Raw genomic sequence first — 12,372 nt, forward strand, 5'->3', positions numbered from 1 at the left:
AGCAGAATGTGGCCCTAATTCCTTAAATGCTAGTGGAGTTACTCTGAATCTACACTGTTTTAGTGAGATCAGAATCTGGCCCCTGCAGCAGGGATTTAAAATAAAACAAAATTGTGTAAGATCTAATAATTTTCTAATCTGTTTTTTCCTGCTTCCCTAGAGCAGGGCTTATGGGAAGATACAGGTTGAACCCTTTGCAGGCTGGGGTGGTGCAGGGCCAAGTGGCAATGATCATTTTGCCTCAAAAGGAAAAGTCTTGCTTGGGGAGTGAGTGATGGAAGGAAATGATCCCCCTCCCTGAAGTTGGCCAGATCTAGGCAGGTGGGTCTCAGGGCTAGCTCTGATCGTGCATGGGTGAGTGCTGGGAACCACAGCCCTGGAAATGGAGTGGCTGTGGCCATACCGATAAACCCAGGGCCAATCCTAGCACATACTTGCTCAGCAGCCTCCAGCACCTGCTGGCTTGCGTGGACCCCGCCGCGGCCACCTTGAACAATCACCTCAGGTACCAAACCCCATTGATTTCTCTGAGGGCTAAACACCCCCAAATTTCCCGAGCTCCCCTGTAGTGACAAGCTTCCCCTCCCCAAACTGCGCGACAGACTGATGGGCTGATTGTCAGATGCGCTGAGCACCGTCAGCTCCCCTTGGCTTCTGTGGGAGTTATCGGCACCTGCTGTCCTATATCATGGCTCTATATCATGCTGCTGGATCGAAAGCTCACAGGAGTCAGTGTGTATGGTAACACCCATTGTTTCATGTTCTCTGTGTATATAAATCTCCCCACTGTATTTTCCACTGAATGCATCCGATGAAGTGAGCTGTAGCTCACGAAAGCTTCTGCTCAAATAAATTGGTTCGTCTCTAAGGTGCCACAAGTACTCCTTTTCTTTTTGCGAATACAGACTAACACGGCTGCTGCTCTGAAAAATGGAAAGACTGACACTGACTTCACTGGGTATTGGATAAGGCCCCTGAGTCTAACTCGGGACTCAGCCCTTCAGCCTTTATCCAGGCCAGCTATTACATTGGTTTTACCATGTGCTCAGATCAAACATCCCTGCCCACGTCAGCCAGGGAAGCCAGCTAGTAGCAACCACGTTTGGCCAGGATTCCCCCCAGCAGGGTTCAGATGCCACCCCAATGGGCAGGGCCTTACAAATCCCAGATGGTCGGAGCAAGAGCAGCTGTTTTGGAGCCTTCCCATTCACCAGGTTCTGGGATAACGATTATTCCTGCCTGTGTGAATCAATCAGGGCGTGAGACTGACTCATTCATATCGTGTTACCGGACGAGTGACAGAGCATCACACAGCCTGGATGCAAAACTCCCCCACCCTGCAGTTCGGTACCAAGCTTGCCCTTTCATAGCAGTGCAATGGGGTGCCTAGGGTGGTCACATTTGCGCCACTAAGCCCAGAAGTTAAAACCGGCTGCTTGACTCCACACGTCTCCATGCTGACCCTAATTTGCTGGGGCCCTCCCACCATTCCATGTCACTGGGGTATTTGGATCCAAATTTCTTTCCACCCTGCACAGCTTGTAGCTGTTGTTACTTTCCTAAGATTCCCCGGAGGGGAGACACAAAATCAGTTTGGGAGAAACTTTGCTCACAACTTTCAGAAATCCCCCCCAGCTTCAAAAGTTTCCTCTTCCGCTATTTTTTGTTCTCTCTCATTCCAGTTACTCCTCTTATAAAACAGAAGGACAAACAACTGGTCTTCAGCAATCAAGGGTGATTTTCCACTTCTTCTCCATTAGTAACTTTTGGGCTCAGGTCTGCAGTCACTGATGCCATGCATTTTTCACCCTCTGAGCCAGAGGAATTTTATTTTCATGAGCACTCCCATCTCCTTGCATCCCGGGCTTTACATTTGGATTGCATTGAAAAATGTGTCATCCCGTTGCAAAAGGACAAACCACAGGCGAGGCATGGAGCGGTTCTCACTATTATTATTTGTGTGTTTTTCAATAGCACCGAGGGGCTGCCAATGAGATCAGGGCACTATTGTGCCCGGTTCTGCACATAGATGTAATAAGAGAAAGTCCCTCCCCCAAAGAGATTATAGTCTAACCAGACAAGATGCATACAAAGGAAGGGTTGTTATCTCCATTTTAAGAGTGGGGAACTGAGGCACGGAGAGATGATGTGACTTGCCCAAGGCCACAAAGGAAATCTGTGGAAGAGCCAGAAATTCAACCCAGATCTCCCGAGTCCCATCCCAGTGTTGTGGACCAAAATTCTCCTTCCTTCCAGTAGGACAAAATGAGGCTGCATATGTTAGGTTCTGCTGTCCCTGCTGTGGCTCAAACGTGAGATCTTTAGTACATGTCCCTTGCCACAGGAGTTAAAGGAGAAACTCTTTTATGCCCACTCCAGCAAAGTATTTAAACTCCTGCTTAACTTTAAACAGGGCCCCCCCCCCCACCTGCGTTGCTGGATGGAGGCTCAGAGGTGGGTATGTGGCAGCTGTCACCAGGACCAGCCACAGTGGGAAGCACAACCTGGCGCAGTGCCCACCTGGCTGCCACCCTGCACCCCAGAGGCGGCTGCTTTCCCACTGCACGTCTGCATGCCAGATCCGGTGACGGTAACTGGCCTACAACTGGGAAGTTTGCCCCGGAGCGCGGGGCCTTGGGATCCCGGCCAGTTTAGGGGCAAGGCGGGCAGCGCAGAGTAGCACTAAGACCTGGTGGAATCCTTGTCCTGCTCGCCGAGATCTCCCCCCTGGGGGGCACCCAGTCCCCCTTCTCCCTCGGGTCCCGCTCAGGGGAGAGTTTTCCTGCCGCTGGGCTGGAGCCCCCGTCTGGGGAATCAGCCCAGCGACAGCCGCACCAAGTCCCCGCTCCGGAGGCAAAGCTCAGCGCAGCAGCTGGGGTGTTGCTGGGGAGGCTCCTCCAGCCACTCCCGTCGGGGCGGGGGAGGATTTAATGACTTGGGAAGGGAGGGGACTTGTCTTCGCCGGCCGGAGTCCGCAAAGAGCGCCGCAAAAACTCGCCGGCCGCGGGGCTCTGATCTCCGGGCGCGGCGCCGGGGCCAGGCTCTGGGCGGGGGCCGCGGGACCCGGCCCCGGACTATGCGTGGCCGCCCCGCCGCCTTCGGAGCGCCGCGCTCCGGGGTTTCGGGTACTTTTGGCCATGCCTGCCCGGGCGGCGCTTCAGCTGGCTCTGTGGCTGCACGTTGCGCTGGCGGAGAGCCTGCCGAGGAAAGGTGAGTGCTTGCAAAGCCCGGGGTCGGTCCTTGCCGCTCAGCCTGCAAATGCTGCCCGGGATTTGCGTTGTTAAAGGGGGCGGGGGGGGGTAAACTCCCTGAAACTGCCCCAGCAGGGAGAAAACTTGCCTGGTTTGTTCTTTATTCCAGCGAATAACATGCACTTGCCCCGGGCCCTTGCAGACCTTCGCCCGGCCCTAAGCAAAGGGGTGCCTGATTCTTTATTGCAGAAATCTTAATTAATAATAATAATAATTAATAATAACTTCCGGCGCTACAGCTGCGCCTGCTAATTATTGAGGCTTAACAACTATATTTCCGATGAAGTGGGCTGTAGCTCACGCTCAGATAAATTGGTTAGTCTCTAAGGTGCCAGAAGTCCTCCTTTTCATATTTCCTCCTCTCGCCCTTCTCCAGTAGTTTCCCTCTGCCCCTGTGACAGACCCATTGCAAGCACCGCAGCAAACAAAGTGGGAAACCAGGGGGTGAGTGGGGTCTGGAGAGGAAGGTGTCACTTGAGACAGTGGTGGACAAACAAAGTTTGCGGACAAGGGTTTAAGTCAGCAGGGTCTGGTTAATTCTTCGTTTGTTCACAGGTAGAAAAAATCCTAGGGTTTGAATGGTACAGTAACAGCAGCTGCAGGTGGATTTCAGTGGGATAATAGATAGGAAGGCCTGGGGCAGATAAGGCTGTGTGAGAGGAGATGCGAACTTTCCAGCAAGGCCAGATAACAGATTCTCAGCCTCTCCTGCTGGGGAAGCAGCTGAGGGATCGAAGGAGAGCTGGGTGGGCAACCAGGTTCCCGTCCTGGGGAAAAGTTCGATGGTTCCAAAAATGTTCCTGTCCCAAATCAGAACAAAAGATCAAACCTGTGAACATCTTCGCGAACCGACAATCTGGAAAACAAACGGTTTGGCTCCGTCCAAACATTTCGTGTTGATCGTTGTGAAATGTTTTCTCGTGACGACTCTTTGTTTGTTTCATTTATATATGTTTATAGCTTATTGCATGAAACAAAAAGGCATTTTGAACCCACACGATTAAGATTTTTTTTTAAATGAAAAATGTGAGAGTTGAAACTTCTTTCAAAATGCTTTCGAAAACGAGAGATTTGTCGGGACTGACCCTTGCCCTCAAACGTGTTCCAATGTTGAGGAATTGGCAGCTTGTGACCAAAAAAAAAGTGACGTCTAACAATTCTTGACCAGTTCTAGTTAGAAGCTTTACGGGGCAGATCCTGCCACCTTTACTCAAGTTGAGCAATGCCTTGCTGTTGACTTCAGTGGGACTCCTTGCAGAGTAAAGCAGGGCTCAGTGTAAAGGAGCTGGAATCTGGCCCAAGTAACATAATTTACCAAGCTAGATTCCTGTGCCCGGGCAGGCATTATTGCACCTGGTGCTGTGCCAGGATTTTCTGATGCCTACACAAGCAGAAATGATTATTCTTATTTATTTAACCAGCCCTGGCAATGCACATGACACTTCTCTAGCCTGGCCTAAGAGAGAGACCTTGCTTTGAAGAGGAAATTAAAAAAGAGCAAGTCTCGCTTTATAAAACAGATGTGGCTGACACGAGAAGCAAAGTTTTACAAGCTGCAATCTCCGTTTCTTTGCTTTAGTTTTACAACCCTCCAGTGAAATGCAAATACTGGTCAGCTAGTCTGAGATTATTTTCCAGGATCAGACTGCTTTGCTCGTCCGTGTTTCTATGACTCCTAGCCGGGGCTCAACAGAGCTGCCTCTAAAGTTTTGCATAAAGTGCTCTGGAGAAAACCATCTGGTTGTGTGTTGGATGAGCCATCATGCGCGGCTGAGTTTGATTTAATCATATGGTGTGTGGTGGGCTGGATTGGCAGGTGTGAGGGACTAAGCAGAAGACGGAAAGTCAGTCCACACGTCCCTGGATCTTGCTGGTGCTCACACTTAACACTTGTGTGGCTTCGCTGTTAATTGCAGCAAACAATGCAGGGACGTTATTGGGTGGCCAGTGGCATTTGTGAGCTCTCAGGAATGACCGTGTCAGTACATTAATTCAATAGCTTCGTTATCGGAGAGCTGCAGCTAAGACAGTGGGGTGCATGACCTGCAGCAGTAGCCTCAGACTTAGGGCCAGATTCTTATCTCAGTTCCCCTCCCTCCCCCTCAGTGCCAATCTTGAGTTCTGCCCCTCGTTACTTTGGGTTTACATGGGTGTGATTGAGATCAGCATTAGCTGGTAATTCTAGATTTACGCCAGCGGAAATCAAAATCCAGCCTATAGAAAGGAGAACATTTAGAACCCAATTCATCACTGCCCTATACCCTGTGCCACCCTTTACTCCCAAGCAAAACCCTTGTGCAGCAGTGGTTGCCTTTTGCAGCTGCATTGTGTGATTCACACCAGCACAATGAATGGGAGACAGCAGCACTGAGCCGGGCCTTTGGGATTTACAGGTTGCTGTCTATCTCCAGGCAGTTATGCTGCTCTGAAAATACAGCTCTGCTGGTGAGTGTGAAGGGAGGAAACAGCGGCTGAAGGCAGTCTGAACCTGGGGTTTGTTTAGCAGCTATCTTAACACAAACTCCTGGAGGAGAGTAGCACTTAGCTGGGGTGAAAGCTATGAAGTTGAGAGCTGATGCTGTCACCAGCCCTGCTCGCTTCGCCCTCTGTGTCGTGGTGGGAGCATGTAAGATTATTGCCTAGACACAGTGAAGTGGGGCTTCTTCATTGGAAAGAGACCTGGCCATCTTACGCAGCTAGCTCTGGAGGCACGCGAGGGCGGTACTGGCGACGTGAGGGGTCTAGTGGATGACATTCAAGCCCCAAAGCCTGAGTGCTGGGCACTACGCAGGGGATGAGAAGGGGAATGGAGGTCACCACCCCAACCTATGCAGCAGCTAGGCCAGGAGGCCACTGTCCTTCCATGCACACTTTGGACAGGGTCCCACTTGCTCATTCAGCCTCAGCAAGGAGCTGCACAGTGCAGAGAAACCCCAGGCCGGCAGGGTGCACCTGGGTCACATTTTCAAGCTCTTCTCCACTACCACGAAGGCTAGAAACTTTTTATTTATTTATTTATTATTGGAAGCTGAGATCCTCCCCTAATTACAGGACTCCAGGAGCTGGGGCTTTATGCAAAGCACCAAGTATCCCAAGACAACCGTGAGATGTGGCAACACTGCTGTAGCCTTAAAAGTAGCTTGGTTGACGAGCTGTTTTTCAATCTGTGGCCAATGTTTGGTGCACGCTGACTGCCCTAACAGCTTTGGTCTTCTGATTGTGTGAGCATCCCTCATTTGGAGAGATCTGTGCTTTATCCCCTACACCCTCCATCTCCCAAGCAGTGTGGTTTCTTTCACTTGTAGTACAGCCTCTCCTCTCTCTAATCTGCCTGGCACGCCAGAGTAACGCCCCCAGGGCTGGGTCGATGGTAAAGATCCCCTCTTGGGAGATTTGATGCCTTTGCCCAGGGCAAGTCCTTCTCCTCCCATCTGTTTGGACTGGGGCAGCATTGAGAACAGAGCCTGCTTTCTTCAGCAGCCAAACTCCAGCCCTGTTTCTGAAGGTGCTGGGTTTTTTCCCTTATGGCCAAACAGTGGGGGTGGAAAGAGTGGCCGGGCTGGAGGTTTTAAGGCACAATGAAGAGACTGGTGACTGATGTCTCTTGGCTTCTGAGTTCGCGCCATTCTTCCTACCAGTTCTGAGTCTCATCTAAATCAAGCAGCGCAGCGTGGATGGGGTGACACTGCTGAAAGGGAGGGGAGTCTTGGCCAGCATCATCCTTTGATATCTCAATTCAGGCAGGAGGAAAGCTTTGGCCTGCTACTTTCTCCCAGCTAAAGCCAAGCGACTTGATGGTCCCGGGACAGCTTTGTGATCTCCACACTGATCACTTCCAGTCACGTAGCCAGCACCTCGCTTGGCTGGCATACACATTGCAATACAAAAAGGTTATCGAGTGGGAGAGTGGGGCTGCGTGGCACAGCGATCTAGTGGCTCTGCCTTTTGTTTCTAAAGACCTGGGTTCCAGGACGCCCTGGGGTCACCAGTGCCATGAGTTTCCCACAGTTAGTCCCCAGACTAGGAGGAGATTTTGTGTCTAAGAATAAGGAGCACGAGGTGCATCGGCAGAGTGGCAGTGGAATAGGGTCTCCGGGGCCAAGGCTGGACCTAGGTCCATGAAGCACGTTATAAGGAAGTCTCTTTACCAGTTGCCAAGAGAACAGAGATGGGTTTAATAAAACAACCCAAACCCAACCCCCTAGCTAGGTCTGTGTATTTTTGTCACGGGGCTGGCATGGGTCAATGATGCTGGGGCAGGTTCCTTGTCATAAAGATCCCACTGGAGGTGAGAAATCTCAGTTTTCCCATCAAACTTCGAGGATTAATGACACGTCAGTGTTGTTTGGAGTAGGGTCTGATTGCACAGCACCACGGGATTAACTAGCAGTTTGAACCCCAAGGGGTCCCCTTCCATCTCTGATGAAACGTGAAGGATGAAGGGAAGGAAAGAACTGGAACGATTACAAGGAAATTAAAAAAAGAAAATGCAAAGGAAAGGGCCTGATGAAGCATTCTTCAGCCTGATAGTGTGTTGTGCTCCTGTCCCCTGTCCCAGCACTAGTCTAGTGACAATTGTGAACAGAGAGGGACCCGGGGGCGGGAGGGGAATTTATTTACATTTTATTGGGGTTAAGTGTCAGGGGAAACTGACCCTGATATAGCATTTGTTGTGGGGGGGTTTTTATAAAGGAGCAAACCTGCATATATCAGCCCTAGGGGGGAGGGAACCAGCCATTCTGTGGTATCCATAAATTGCTGAAAAATATACGCCTGCCTCCTTGCACAGGTTCTCCAAACAATAAAATCTAACCACCTTCCAGGAAGTTCTGTCTTGAAGATGTGGTACTTCCTGGAGTGCCAGCCAATCAACACACCCATTTCCAGTGAGGCATGATAGCTCCATCTAGCCTTTCAGTGGGTGGTGGCATCATCTGAGGTTTGGCAGGATGCTGGTTCACATCCCTCCTTTGATTGTTTCTTCTTGGGAGTGGCTGCACTGTGGTTTTTTGGTCAGTGCCGTTCTTGACTGCTGAGTGACTCAGTAACGCTGGCAGGGCTGGGTTTTTACTGGAGCCTTTTCTGTCCTGGAGCATTCCTTGCTCTGCCCAGGGAGTTCAAGTGCACATGATCTTGTTTACCACTGACAAGTAGACTCCTTGGGCCACCTCCAGTACCAGGCCATCCAGACCCTGCCAGCGCCAGGAGCCCTTGCAGCTGCTTGTTGCAACATTCAGAAAATTAAGGGATACCCCTCTGCCAGATGGGGGTAGGAGAAGAGACAGGGAAACATGATTTCATGCCAGGAGATGGCAATTGTGCTTCCATGCGCTCTCGCCCTGGCCTGCCAGCCAAGCAGCGGGCCCTGCCATCTGACTTGGGCATACAGCAGTGTGTGCGAACCAGAAGGGGGAAGCACAGAGCAGTGCCAGAAAGAGCTGAGTGACTTGCAAACACGGCAGCCGGCCAATGTGGAACCCTCTGACCGAAAGGACTGAAGTTAGTGGCCGGGGTGTAATATATCGCCCTGTACGTCACCGGTTTGAATCTGGCTTGGGCTAATATTGTCTGAAAGTCTCCTCTCGGGTGGGTCGAGGTGTCTCTTTCTCCAGAACCTCCACTGGCTGCAGCCTCGCTGGCAGACTCAGCGGAGAGGCCAAGGACTCAGGGGGCCGTGGAGCGTAGATTTCCCCCCGAGCTGAGGCCAGGATTGACGCTCATGTTGCCGCTACCCAGGCTGTGCCAGTATTGTGAATAAATAGCAGATCCCTCTGTGCAGTTTGTTGGTCCTGTATTACTCTAGGCACTCATGCGGCTGTCCGGCTGTGTGGCCCAGTGAGCTGAAGGCTCGACACTTAGACTTGAGAGACCTGGGTTTTTTCTCTTGACTTGATGAGTGACCTCAGGAAAGTCCCTACCTCAGTTTGCCCATCTGTAAAAGGGAGACAATAATACTTACTCCATCTGTAGAGTGCTTTGAGATCTCTGGCTGGGAAGTGCAGTATCAGAGCTAGATTTTACAATGAATTATTGCCCTGCTGCAGGTCTGCCCCCAACTCTTGACACTAAACATGGGTTCAAATGTCACTGAAACGGACTCTGTGTTGCGGTTTGTTCTGCGAAGGGGTCTGTAATGCTGCAGTGCCAATGGGTGTGTTTCTGCACCGGGCTGGGTCAGGCCAAGGCGACTATGATGAATATAAGCTCCGTCAGTGCCTCCTCTGTGCATCTCCCATGCAGCCGCCACCCTCTGACTTCCTTGCTCTCCTTTGTCGGGTGGGATTGTAATGAGGGGGATTCGCGTGACTTCTGCTGCCGGGTCATGGTGTGCTGAAATGGCTACGTCATCCTGTCAGCCGGCACATCATACCTGAGACAGGGTCATGGGCTAGTCGGCCTCTGACCTCGGGAACCGGGTGCTGCTTCCAGGGAAGACATGCACACAGTGGGCGGAGGGGGGGGGGGTCATTGTGGGGCTCTGGTGACTCCAGGGCATGTTGCCTTTGGGATTTTCAGCTACAGGTGTCTAGATGGCAGAGCTAACAAACACAATCCCACACACATTTCCCGCCATCCTGCACACGCACCCAGAGCAACGCAGTGCTCCGGCCCCCGAGCTCACGCACACACGGGCTGATGTTCCCGAAACGCTCGCCCCGACATGCACAGGTCCCCTGCCAAATACCAGCCCCAATGCACATGCCCGGCACACGGGCCCCCTGCCAAATACCAGCCCCAACGCACACAAATGACACGCCCGGCTGCCCCTGACACCCTTGACACACTCTGCACCCTTGCTACACACACCCTGAAACACACACACTCTGAGACACCTCCTGCCACCCCTGGATGGGCCCAGATCTAACCTACGCTGAGGATCAACAGCAGGAGAACCCTATATCCAGACAGGGGTCCTGGCCCTGAGCCAGCTGGCCTCGGAGCACAGGCGTGTGCAGGGGTGAGTTTGGATCCCTGAGAAGCTAAACCAGCATCTGTGGGCTAGACACTAAACTCTCCAAAGAGCTTTAGAAACATCCTAGACGTTCAAGATGGGAAAGGCCAATAAGGGCATGTGATGCACTTACATTTGTGACAACGTACCAGCACTTCTACCTCGCGTGCAGTGTGGCCTCTTGGAGGCTGATGGGGTGGAATATAGACCCTCCTGTTTCCAAAGCACCCTCTGCCTCTGGGCTAAAGGAGAATCCCCATTAGCTGTCAGCAGCCTAGGGGTCTATGACACGCAGCTGAGTCGTTCTGGTTCCAGGCAGGGAGGATGGGGACATGGATACACCCAACTCTTCCTCCCTCACCCCGACCCCACCAGCGCTCGCACACACACACACACACACACACACGACAACTCATCCCAACATTGTCTAGTCCAGCTTTCAATTTCCCAAGCCATGTGGCTTCCAGCCCTGCCCTAGACCGAGAGGTTACACTCTCAGGGAGTTTTAAATTGTCCTTCCTCCCATCCTGTTCCTCCGATCTGCATCCCCTGGTCTCCCGTGAGCCATTTCCCAGCCTGCTGGGTGATCGCATCTCTCAGATATCTGCGTGTGTCCCCCTGGCAGTCCTCTGCCATTGCTTATCCTTTCTTCCCTTTCACCTAGTCCCTTCGTTGCTTGGTTCCCCCGATGCCCGCCCCGGCCCACTCGCTCTCTCCAGTGGGATCAGGGTGAGAGAGGAGGTGTATGTGCCTCCTTTGAGCAGTTCTTTCTTGGGAAAGTTCGCATCCAACTGTCTCCTGCCTTGTGGTTTTGGCTCCCCTGTGCAGGCAGTTTGAGGGCAGGGCGCTCACCCCTTCAGGCTGCACCAGGAGCTTCCACGCTCCTTGGCTCAGTTGGCATTTGAGCTCCACGTTCAGGGAAAACTGCTGCTAGCCCTCTCGCCTGGGGCACCTAGTGGGAATGGATTCCCCTCTGTCCAGCTTTCCTTTCCCTTTCTCCTCTGGCGTGGCCTCTTCTCAGGGCTGTCAAAGGAGGGGAAAAGACCCTGGGGGAAGTTGCTGGCCTGAGCCAGTTCCCTTCCCCCACCCCCACCTCAAAGTTCTGGGCTCCTACTATGACTGGCCATGCCCTGCACCCTTCCTGCTTTTCTGTTCCTGGCCCCCTGCCCCTCACTCCTGTCCCCCAGCACCCACTCCCGTTCCAGTCCCGGACCCACACACACTGCTCTGCCAATGCCTCTCAACCCTGCCCTGCAGCATGCCCTAGGTTCCCCACGCAGATCTGACAATGCCCCCTGCCCTGCCCTGCTCTTCCAGGGCTGTTCTTCCAATGCGGCTCATCCTTGCTGTGCAGAACCCCCCGCAATCTCAGTCATTGGTCTCCTTCAGAGGCAGGCTGCCAGTCTTGTTGAACAATACCCTATTCAGCATTGCCAGCTGTTGTGATTTCATCACAAACCTTGTGGTATTTGGTGGGGTTTTTTCAAAGCTCCAGTTCCTGGAGTCCTGTGATTACAAGAGAATCTCAGCTTTCATTTGTGGAAAAAGGGCAGGTGGGGGCTGGAAAATGTGCCCCCCCCGGCTCAAAACCCAGAAAGACAATAAAAAGAACTGAAACCTTCTTACTTTTAAAACATTTCCTGCTCACTAATGGAGGCCTTGCTATGGCTGTCTGAGCTCTTGGGGCTGACAGTCCTGTTAGGGAATGGACTATGGTTACTAGCCTCATTGCTCTTCTGACTTGCAGTCACCTGAGGGCCCAGGTGTTCAGAGAAGCAAGACTAGCGCCCCCTAATGTGGGGCAGCTCCACACCGCCCCGCTGAAGCATTTTCAGTCCATCTTCCACCGCTTGGCATTTTCAGTCCCCTAAGGATTCGTGCCGCATTTTTTGTAATAAGGGCCTGAAGAATTTATTAAGTTCTGAGCCCAGCCCCGCGGTCGCGAACAGATGAGCCAGACAGAAATGCTGCTCTCACAGCAGATTCTCCATCATGCTCTCTGTCCCCCTCCACTTCCCCCAAGTGCTCCGATTAACTAAGCTGCGAATACCAATAACGCTACCGTTCTTCTTGGAGGATCCCACAGAGCTATGTGGGCTGTTTGTACAGGGCTCACCCACAGGCACTGAAGTGTAGACACCTTTGGGGTGGGGAATGCGGTGGGATCAC

The 12,372-nt window shown here is 52.3% G+C and overlaps 1 protein-coding gene across 1 annotated transcript in view; it reads left to right on the forward strand.

Annotated features, from left to right (window-relative positions):
- The first annotated feature begins 2,747 nt into the window (after window positions 1–2,747).
- VWA1 (von Willebrand factor A domain containing 1) overlaps window positions 2,748–12,372 on the forward strand; it is a 29,989-nt gene continuing 20,364 nt past the window's right edge. Inside the window, exon 1 of the mRNA XM_084652072.1 lies at window positions 2,748–3,210. Coding sequence (XP_084508198.1) covers window positions 2,931–3,210 — 280 coding nt within the window. The 5' untranslated portion in view covers window positions 2,748–2,930. The remainder of the gene's footprint in view (window positions 3,211–12,372) is intronic.

The sequence above is a fragment of the Lepidochelys olivacea genome (assembly GCF_965140295.1).
Source record: "Lepidochelys olivacea isolate rLepOli2 genome assembly, chromosome: 18".
Lineage (NCBI taxonomy): Eukaryota > Metazoa > Chordata > Testudines > Cheloniidae > Lepidochelys > Lepidochelys olivacea.